This window comes from Siniperca chuatsi, linkage group LG7 (assembly GCF_020085105.1).
Source record: "Siniperca chuatsi isolate FFG_IHB_CAS linkage group LG7, ASM2008510v1, whole genome shotgun sequence".
Classification (NCBI taxonomy): Eukaryota; Metazoa; Chordata; class Actinopteri; order Centrarchiformes; family Sinipercidae; genus Siniperca; species Siniperca chuatsi.
In genome coordinates, this window is record NC_058048.1 from 9,757,485 (window position 1) to 9,769,156 (window position 11,672).

At 38.9% G+C, this 11,672-nt stretch overlaps 1 protein-coding gene across 4 annotated transcripts in view; it reads left to right on the forward strand.

The window, feature by feature from the left end:
• The window catches only part of st3gal4 (ST3 beta-galactoside alpha-2,3-sialyltransferase 4), a 33,037-nt gene extending 24,189 nt beyond the window's left edge, over positions 1–8,848 (forward strand). For all 4 annotated transcript variants that reach the window (XM_044203866.1, XM_044203867.1, XM_044203868.1 and 1 more), the window contains exon 12: positions 107–8,848. In XM_044203866.1, coding sequence (XP_044059801.1) covers positions 107–223 — 117 coding nt within the window. In that variant the 3' untranslated portion in view covers positions 224–8,848. The remainder of the gene's footprint in view (positions 1–106) is intronic.
• The last annotated feature ends 2,824 nt before the right edge of the window (positions 8,849–11,672 follow it).

Below are 11,672 nucleotides of genomic sequence, written 5' to 3' on the forward strand. Positions count from 1 at the left end.
GTAACAGTCATCTACAGTACTTAAAATATAATCTGTGTTTTAACATGCACGCTGGAAAATCATTCATTTCTCTGAATACTGATGCTCCTCCTTCTCTCTGTTGCAGAATTCCTACCATGACCTCAATCATGAAGGAGAAGCCTTAAAAAGACTGGAGGATTCAGGAGCCATTTTGTACCTGCACCCACATTTACGATACACATACTTTTCTGGTTTGATTTAATCCAAAAAAATTATTGTATGCCAAATCGTATTTGAATTTGGTGCGGGTCATCCGACCCAAATCAGATCTTAATGTGCCTTCTGCAGTGGGATAAGACATTTTGCTGGTGCATTATGTCATCATTTGGTGATATGGGTGTCACAGATCGAGCTCTGAAGAATGTGTATCTCCCTGGCACCTTATATTCTGTAAAACTGACAGGCATGAAAAGTGATTTAACTGTTTTTTAAACAGCCTTCCTTCTATTTGTCAAATACAATAACATTGGTAACATGGCTCAGCATTTTGCTTAATGTTTAAAGGTTTGGGACTTTAATGGGTTTTGAATCACGACTTAACTAACTTAAGTTAGTTTGCAGGACACTTACTATTCATGTGGTGACCCAGTTGTCTGTTTGCGATAACCCAGTTCCAGTAAACAAATTACAACAGATTTTGGATAATTCCAATGCTTTGATGTTGCTTTTAGGGCCATGTGTAGCTCAAATGTGCTTTTTTTGGGGGGAGGGGGTGTTTAAGATTCATTTTCACTTTTATTAAGTCTGAATATAAAAATCTGTTTTACAGTAAACAGGTGCGTTAGAATCTATGGGGATTTCACTTTCAATGTAATTTTGTTTAAATGAAAGGAAAATTGATTGATTTCAAACCTGATTTACACAGCTGGATTAATTTAACTTTTCTTTTAGATTTCTTGGACTGAAAATACTACTTGTATTTTGCTTTAAACTTATTCTTTTTTTTTTCAGAAACAATCCACTGGATATTTTGTTATTGTACAGAATGAAATACATTTTTAATGAAGAGGAAATCAAAATGAATTTCATTTGATTCTCATTTAACATCCATATAATTCATATATTTGTCAATTTATTTATGCTCACATGAATTATCGAACAGGCTCATGTATCTACTATATGGAAATCACTACACTTGCATTAGTTGACCTGAGTGAACCTGCACTGAGCTGTTTGGCATTCATTTTAATATCAGGGTTCACCACTAGATGGCAGAGAGCCTCTATTGCATGCATATTATACATTAGGTTCGCTACTGCACTGCACATGGTGCAATCATGCAGCAGCCCATCTTAAAGTGCCTGGGATAATGGTAACAACAAACTAGCACATGTGTTAGGGGACACATGTACAGTATGAACATCTGGAAGACCAGAAAATGTATGCACAATGCTCATAATTGACATTGACTAACATACATTTGCTAGCAACAGATGTTAATGATGGTTTCTACTCTCTGTACCCTCTTTTAGTGTTAACATGAATGGAGTTGTGCCCTTGGCATTTATGAAGTAAGCTTATTCATATGCTGGTACATCAGCAGTTCATCAACTGAGATCAGAATATCAGGGTGACAGTAGACATTTGTTGTGCTTTCAATCATAGGGGTGTACAGTAAATGCTGTAATAATACTACTGCTACAGCAATTACTACTAGGCTACTACTAATAATACTAGCTTACGTAATATGCCACACTCCCGATATTCTGGTGTGTGACTGTGTTCTTTTATTTACGGTAAAATCTCAAGTGATGCACACTTGAGTGCAGTGTTGTATTTTTTTGAATAATGATGTAGATGTTCTCCTCAAGGTCAGACTATAAGAAAGGTACCTTTGTACTGTAAGTAAGATGTACTGTGCCAGCTTCTGCTGGTATACTAGCAGAACTCATGGCACAGCTATGAAGGGATGTTTTTACTACCAAGTACTAAGACTGCTATTGTAGATTAGCTCAGCTGTGTGTGTTCTGTCCTGCCTAAATCTGTGTGTTTTGCCTGCATATTGCTGATACAGAGGGCTATCCTGTTTGCAGCAGGGTAAAGACCACAATCATACGCCTACCCTCATATTCAGTTCACTAGAACTGTCAATTGTTGGTGCTAATGGATTTTATTGCCACTGAAATCCAGTCAGACAGAAAACAAAACATCCTTTTCAGCACATTTAAAGCTCATCATTTCAGTTTTGAGAACCATCCATTATGTTTGGAGGGGGTATTGTCTCACACTGTAAGACCATCCTTTTTCACCCCGTCCTCATGCATTCAAACATGTTTAAAATGCCACATAAGCACAACTTCCACATTGTTCCACAGGTTTGTGCTCTGATATATGAACACAATGTAAATGTTCATTAGGGGTGAAATTAGATTATTGATATGCATTTGTTTTCCCAACAACACAGAGGAAGTTAAAGAAAGAGCCCTATCATGTCATGCTTGATGGGCTGTGTTCACTTCCCTTACACAACAGGGAGTTACATAATTGAACAGGATTTGTGTGAGTCTGCGGGCTGTTTATATGACAACTGAAAATCAGGTCAGAATCTATTGTACTGTAAGCAAACCTTTGAACCCCCAAGTTCAGAGTGTGCTTCAGTATGCTACAGAAGGAACACGTTATGTACAGTGCTGTTAACCAAAACATCTTTACGGTACAGTGAGTGTAGGTCTATATGTATTTTTAGCCTGGGTAGCGCCTGTGCGAATTAAACTTTTAACCCTGGCACTGATCACACCGTGGTGCACCAACTGAGCCCTACAAGCCCAATTTTGCATGTTATGGTGTACCAAATGAGCCCATGGCTGCACTAAACAATACGATTCATTTGAAATGCATAGCTTTGAACTTTCAGGCAGAACCCCAGTACACTATGACCCTGAATGCTTTGGTTGTAATTTTAGAACTCAGAAATTTAATAGAAAAACACATGGTCCGTGATGATTGCTGTGCCACTGTGTAAGTGCAGCCTCATGCAGGCAGAAGCTCTGCCCGTGTGATCGTTACAGTATATCTCATTACACCATCTGCTTTCTGCACAGTGCTCTCAGCCTGCCAGTGCAACATCTTACTTTAAAACAGTTGTTTTCTACTTCGATGTCATGACCCTCTGATAGATGACACGATGTTGCAGACTCTGCACATCAATGTGGTGATACTATATCTAATACATGTTTGTATTTATTTTTATAACATGTTGAAAAATTAAAATGCATTGAAAGTGAGGGGAAAAAAACCCCACATCTCTTATGCAGGTGAGTGGGATCAGGAGCTGGAACACTCGAGTCATTCGAGTCGTTGACCTGATGATGTCAGGTACACAACGATCTAGTCAAGACACCTTTTTCTCAGCATTGTTAAAAAAAAGGGAAAAAAAAGAAATGAAAAGACACTATGTAGCTCCCCGGTGTGTCAGCAAGGAACCCAGCGGACAGTTTGTGTGGGAAGAGGCAGAAAACGTACAGTATTGTATGTAGCCAGCTACCTAGAGAGAGGGCATCTGGCTTGGCTCACTGATAACTCCCCCACAGCCCAGAGAGCTGCCATGAGTCAGGTGCTCATGCAAACACAACTACCATGGGAACTGGGAGAATGAGTAGGAAATAAGAAGAGTGAGGGAGTAAAAAAAAAAAAAAATAAGCCGCTTTTCTCCAGTGTGAGTTTTGCTAGTTCTGCTTTTTCCTTCATAAAGCTTCTTTCCCTGACTCTCAAGTGGGTGCTGCCTCCATGTGACATTGGATTTTCAGTATGATTTCCATCCATTCCTCCCTACAGAGAACCTTTGGGCTGAAAAAAAGCAGCATGTAATGCACAGTTTTCTTCTGTAACTGAAGAGGACGTCTGTCAAAAATAGAAACCAACTGAAAAAAGCCCCAGAATAATTCATAACACTTTATGCTAAGTGGTTCCACGTATCTGTTGCAGAGCCCAAAAGGTCAGCCAACTCAGCTGATTTAAAGGCTAACGCGGCATCATTGTTTCCTCGCAGGCAGCCAAAGGAACATTTTATGTTAGCTCAGTATTTGTTTTTGCTGTGAACTCATTAAAATGACACACCATTGTGCTTTCAGTGTAAATAGGCTGCTGAGATGTAAATTTGGGTTTGAATGATTAGAGCTCTGGACTTACAGTAAAATAAAAATGCTTGTGCTTTAAATTTGGGCAACATGAAAACACAGATGTACATACATTTGCACCTGATATACTTGCTACTCAAATAGTAATCTAATACCTACAGCTCTTTCAGAGATGACCAGTTGGGCCCAATAAATATGTGCCTACTTTTCTCAAGTGGCCCATAGCTAACCAAAAGGTGGCATATATTACATACCACACAGCTTCAGAATAGACAATGATTTATTCACAACAACTAAATAACTGCACACTTGTTACTACTGCAAACTTTTCCCAAGAACCTGCATCATATATTTGTGCAGTGGTGTGGCCAACAAAATGAGCATGTATGCAGAGCCAATTATCTTCAGTATTTTGGAAAAATTCTAAACAATTTTATGATCATCCATACCTAACAGCAGAAACCAGCGCTTAAATCAGTTCTTTTTTATTCAGTTCATTGATTTTCTTTATTCAGCCACAGGGTTATAGACCCAAGGATTAAATACATATGTTTTTCATTAAATTTAAGTCAAGTCTTACTGATTCAGGTCCAAATGTTAAGTCTACAGCTCTGGTAGAAACATGGGATAAGACATGACTTAAGCAACAATGAATGAATATGCAATAATTTGTCTGATGGCAGTGACACAAGCAGATGATATAGTCTGAGCCCCAACCATCTCAGAATATGGGTTGGAGGTTAGAAAATAGATTGAGCTGTTTTCCTAACCACAGAAGTAGCCCCTTTCTCAATGACCTGCAGATGCAGTACGGAATACAAATTACACTGTATATGTTTTATGTGTGTTTGGCTGTGCTGATTTGTTCTGGCTCTATGTGCAGATTTCCACGTTGTTTGTATTGCTAAGCCATATAAGACGGTTATCCTACTCTACACATGGAGTGTGACTTGACAATCCTGTCCTCCCTCTGTTGTGCCAAAGTGGGTGGAGTTTTATCCTGGCACCACTCTGTCTGTCAGTCTGTTGGTACATCTGTCTGCTTGTCCTCTAGGACGGGTTGTCTGGACGTGGCAGTGTGTACTGTTCCTCTATAACACAAGACCCAGTATTTTATTTTATTTTGTGTCACTGGAGATGGTAAAGGACGTCAAACATGCTGTATGACCTAAATGCAGTACCAGGCAACTTCACACTACAGTGGCAAAGTGGATGTACAGGCAGGTGTGTGTGTATGTTTGTGGGGTGTGGGCATAGAGTCCATGTCCCCTAGAATGATGAACAGGACTAGAGACAAAGAAACAAAAATCTAACTCACGGCATGAACAGACTCCAAAGCGGAATAAGGCCTTCATTGTTAAAGCCCCTGAAAACTTTTCAAATCTTGACTATATCTCTATAACACTAAATATTCATGACTAAATAATCAACAAAGTTCAGGAGAAAAAACAAAACACACAAGGCAACTCAAAACTCAACTAATCTGCTTCACCAGGATGGTGTAGGTGCTTTGATCAGATTTAACTGACAATATAAGGTTGTGTGACAAGTTAAAAGATAATATACTCAATCTGTTTCAAGTTAAAAACTGAGTAAAAGTAAATTCATGGTCTGTAATAAGGTTAAAAAGATACATTCATGAATAGCTCATAAGAGCTGACTAAAACCATGAAATTGTTTAAAGAGATAAAATGTTATTTACTTCACATTGTTTACTTTATCCTTTATTATTTAATTTAAGCTGTAATAGAGCTATCAGTGATCTGCTAGCCTGAGATTGATTGCTCCTGTCTCCACCCACATACCTAGGGGAAATCACATTCTCACTGAGGAAACACCACCCTATCACTCTTGTGATTATTTCTCACCCTTTTCACCTATTTTGTTGGTATTTTACACTGTTAAAGTGGTTGTAATAATTTGCTAATATGTTTTGAGTGTCAAAAGACACTTGTGAACAATCCAAGTGGCAAGTGCACTTGTCATTTTGTGTCAGTTGTGAATTCACATTTAAGGGCTGGTCCCAGCAGAAAGTAATACTGGCGAGCTAACCGCTAACTTACTGCTAAGTTGGTTGGGCTAGTGCTAGTCAGTCACAATGGCAAAGATTCTTCTTCTCTATTTTCTTTTTACTGTTCTGTTTACGCCACCTGGCATTTTGTTCACCATTGTACACCTTTTTGTTGTTATTAAAGATGGAAAATAAGGTTGCTAACGGTTAGCTTACATCGGTCGCTAATGGGACTATAAGTTTATTCAAAACTCCTCTCTCATAACTGTCTGCGTTCAGATTTTGATTCAAATGTTGCTCAGTGCGGATTGGTGCATGGAAATAGGGGACATCCTGTTTTTCAACTCAGCCCTGCCCACTTCAAACCAGTGAGAAGAGTGCAGAGAAATTAAGAAATCTCTCATATGAAGCAATCAAAACTGTTCAGACTTTGGCAGAAATGTTGTGCTCATGTAGGCACCCATCGCACATAGTAAGAAGCTAATTGAGAAAATAGGTTTTCAGAGTTTTCAAGTATATTTCACCACATGTAAGGACAAATTTCTTTCTCTTCACAACAGTGTAACATACCGATTGACAGAGTGTAAAGTGCACAAATGAGTGGGAGTGGGTAGTACTGTTAACCATACAGATGAAAGCAAAACAAACAATCAATGAATGAAGAAATGAATGAATGAGTTGTAAGGAGTGCAGAAAACCTTTGACTTAGCTGTAAATATTAAGTTTTATTAGGGCGATATGGGATTTGATTGCCATGGTCTGAATATACCTATTTATTTGTACAATTTTTATTGTTTGTTGCCAGATCTTAATAATGTGGTCACTGGAGCTAGGGCAATACTGGGGCTTGGGCAACCTTATATAACTTTTAGATGAAGACTTCCTCTATGCAGTAAAGAGACAGCCTTTTTACCCCCAATGAAACCAGACATACATGTAAGAGTAGAGAATCCAAGACATCAACTATAATAGTGCATCCAATGTTTAGACTTTCAACCTCCACAATAGTCAATAAAATAACACAAGAGCTACTGGAGCACATTATGAGCTAACTTATTGCAGGACAGATGCTACCTCCTCCTCACTCTGGAAACAGAGAGATAGATAATGTTCAATTTGCACTCATTATTAATTATATATAAAGATATATTTATCTATCATATCTAGTTTTACACAATACCACTGCTCATTACAGCTCATCACATCAGACAGCAGAACAGCTATCATAAATCTCACCATAGGCAAGCACATTTTCAGAGAAATTGCACCTTATTCACCTCATTCCTGAATATTTATTTTCTTTTACCACTGAATAGTTTTTCTATTTGTACTACATTTACACGTGACTGATATGGTGACACCAGCAGGGTACAACAGAGACAGTCCCTTATGTTTCTTGTTCCTTTATGGCACACAAAGAGTATTTGTTCTGACACATGGGAGCGCTTCACTCATCAGATTGTGTTGACTGTAAATCCGGACGAATGTTTGCAGAAGAGTGATGATGGGCTCTGCCATGCTACGCAGGATCTTACTGTTATTGTTATATACAGATAAATAAAAGTCTGTGTGCATGCAAATATTGTCAGCTTGAGGCAAACATTGTTTTTTTTCATCTTTCTTTGCCTCTGCCTCTCTCTTTCTCTCTGAAATAGATTCAGAGCTGCTATGTATAATTGCGCGGCATATTGCACTCTTATGGGAAAATGTTTTTTTTTTGCTTGTAATGTGCCCTTACATAATAGTGTGTTGTCACTTTTTCAATATCCAATCAACTTTTTTGGAGTAAGCTGAAGCTTTTTGTACCTGTCAACCACCTCTCGATGTGGTAATGCCCACCCACGTTATCAAGAGGTCAATTCTCTCTTTCTCCCTCTCCCTGTCTGCTCGTAATACAGAGGCTTGGGTAATGACCATACAAAACAATGTAAAACTACTGCCAGAAGTGGATGGTTTCATAATGCCTCAGAATTATTTTTTTCCTGTCTAAATGATATTCATAAGTGAATACTCTGAGTAGGACAAAAGAGCTCCAAAATCCACTCGTCAGCACAGTCACAGTAATGGGAGTGTCTATTTTGTATACAGGTTTTGTGCAGTTTTTGTGATTGACAGTACAAATATCACAAGAACACTTTTGTTGTCTTATTTTAAATGAACTCTTGCGCTTTCAGATGACACAATGGGCAAATTACATTAGAAAAAGAGTGAATAAAGAGGTCATACCATGCCTCAGAAAGCATAGATTTCAAATTCATAATACCAAAATATGCTGTATGCCTTATTCTGTTGAGCAACCAAGATTTCTGTAGACTATTTTTTTTCATTTTCATCACAGCCACTGTCTCTACGTTTATTTTCCATATTCCTGTCTCAGATTTGCCATAAGCACATGGAGAACAAGGCTCTCACTGTACTGTAAGCTCAGTTTCTGCCATCTGGGGATACCTTGAGTGATTCAAGCCTTCTTCTCCCTGAGCCCTTAAATGACAGTGACAGATGATGCTGTCATTAGAAGCAGTGAAGCTCATCTACTGGTCCTATTTGCTGATTTCTGTGAACTGAATCCCTTTTTTTAGCCTGCTCCATAAAAGGCACAGGCAGTAAAGAAATGTTTGCACCCTGTAGACCTCACTAAGTTAATAAGATTGAAGATCTCTAATGTAATGCAATGTGTTGTGCCCCATGTAACCATGACCGGCAGCATAGCAACAATAAATCGTGTTGTGTCTACAAACCAGCTTTTGCTTATGGTGTGATTCTGGGTTATGATGCAAGGGTGACTTTCTCTTGTCAGGTGCCAGAGAATCCTGGGGACCTGTGTTTGCATTCAAAAACATCAGAGTACTTTTATGGGACTAGTGTGTTGGTTATTAAAGCCATTACAACAAGTCAAAAGTCCATCTGTCCTTCTTGCATAAAATGTAATAACTTGTTAGATTCTGCGCAAAAAGTTAATATATGATTTGCTCACCATTTTTATTACACTATAGGCAGATTATTACAAAATCCTTTTTATCTCATTTCTACACGCCTGCATGAGCATCTGGTCTGTGATGTTTGCTGAGAATGATGTCCTTTGTTTTATTTTGTTTTCCTTATTTGTCATCCTGGGTTACACTCTGGTTCCTTGCCTCCCCAGTCGGCATCACCTCAGTATCATCAGTGGTGATGGACAGATCTTTCCCCTGAACGAACACAAGCTCAGTCTTGTCCAGGTAGAGGCCTGGTTTTGGTGGTGCCTTGACGTCCACGAGATATGGGCCACACAAGCAGTGAAGCGTGTTGGATTGTGGTAAACAACAAGAATAGCTGGGTATCATCAGCATAGCAGTGGTAGGGGAAGCCATGAGAGTGTATGGCAATACCAAGTGTCCTTGTGATGCATCAGGTGGGATGAAAAAAGAGAGTGCAAAGTCTGAGACACCGAAACCCTTTTAGGGACACCCACCCAAACAACATTTGAACAAAGCAGGAGCTAAGATAGCATATCCCCAGAAATGGAGAGGAAAATGAGAAACTGGAATAATGCAGAATTACATGGGTAGCCACTTTTATGGCCACACACACTTGGAATAGATTTATTTTAAATCAATTTGCCAGACAATGCCTGTAGGTGTCATCTATATAAAAATGCTAGTTAGGACATAAATATAAATATAAATATACATTTTTATGGTAATAAAACATTCCCACTACTTTTCTTTTTTTTTCATAACTTATGACAAGGCTGTGTGCAGGAAGTGGGCTGCTGTGAACATTTTTTATCACTCTAAAGTAGATTTGAACAGTTTCAAACAACACTTAATCTATGCAGAAGCCAGAGTACACCTTCCCACAGGAGAAGAGGAAAGTGAGGAGCAAAATTTCCATGACCATTTATCTCAACTGAAAGGATCAGTCAGTAAACTTAATTTCTATTTTGAATTTGTTAAAATGTAAATAAACATAGTTTGCCCAATACCATGTTGAGCTCGTATCACCATCACCACAGGAAAATAACCATAAAACAAAATGTGGGACACTCCACTGGGCTACAGTTATTTTCTGTTGGTTGCCTTAGCCTTCAAGAAGCCCCAAAGTCAAAGTGTCATTGATAACTGTATATCTAAAGTGTGCAGTGGCAGTCCAGTGCTGATTTGTATTCAGTACCAGGCTGCCAAAGTAGTATCCTCAGGGCTGTTTTCTCAATAAGATTCTGATGTTGAGTGGTCTATGTAGAGCTGCAAATGTCACTTTTGACTCCCATTTTGCCTCTTCTAAACTCTATCAGTCTTAACCTCTTGTTCTCTTTCCCTCACACTGACACCCCCTCTCTCTTTCTTTTTCTCTATTTCTTGTGTGAGTGTGTGTGTGTGTGTGTGTGCATCTGCATGCGTGTGTATTGGTCTCAGAGGAGTGAGTTAACCCAGGGGTAAAGAGGCAGGGAGGAGCAGCTGGAGATTCACTCTCCCTTGGTTCCTGTCCCAATTAATTAGCATGGACAAAGATGTATGCACGCACACACACACAGAGTATATAGACTATACAGTATAGTGTATGGTGTGACTCCTGGGATTCTAAAGTCCCAAACCTTTTGCAATGTCAGGACTGAAAAAAGCTTGACATGCAACTGTATAGTTGATTCTTTAGAAAACAGATTTTCTCATTCTTTCAACACCAGATAAGTGGGGTTTAATGCATTAAGACGATTCATAATTCCAGTTGTTTGAGTGTCAGTCAATGGAAAGCTTGTAGCTCTAAACCTATTTGATACAGACCTTTGTTTTGCTGCTGAAATTATAGAGGTTGTACTGTCTTACAGTCTTTTTTATGCTCTGCTGCCCTTAAGGAAGCTGTCCATGCTTTTATCTCATTTATGCCTGTCTAAGCCAGATTTGTCTCAACTGGTCCAAAATGCGGCCTCAGGGCTCCACCAATTCAAGAAAACATTATATTTATCACTCCTATCTTGGCCTCCTTTCACTGCCTACTGATTAATTTTAGAATAATTTTTTTAAAAATTGATTATCCTCAAGGCAAAACTAGGCCTTTCCCCAAGCTATATAACCCAGGCATGTAATTCCTGAGGGGCATGGGGGGGACATCTTACACCCTAAAGCTATAAGAAAGAAGATTTATCATCCACTATGTATTAGGATCTAAATATTACTTGTTACATATCGGAAAACTGTGACAAAGAGTCAGATATATGGCTACATCAATACACACCCACAGATACGAACACAGTTCTGTGTGAAATTCAGCAAAAATGGTATGGCTGTCAAACGTCAAAAACCGATCTTTCCATGTAACTATCTCTCTCTCTCTGTGTTCCTGTGTGTCTAACGTTAGTGTGTGTGTGTATGTTCATGTGTATGTGTACTGCGAAGACACGGAAACGGAGGTAAATCACATACGATGCTTGTTAAATGCTATAACGCTTACTGTTGTCATGCTATTGATACCCTAGCCAAAAGCTAACGTTAGCTACATGCTAAAGCCAACCGCTAATGGTGTAAAGTCGTAAAGGCAAGGGTTGGCTTAATCGATCGTACAAAATTTTATCTTGTTAATGTTGTCGC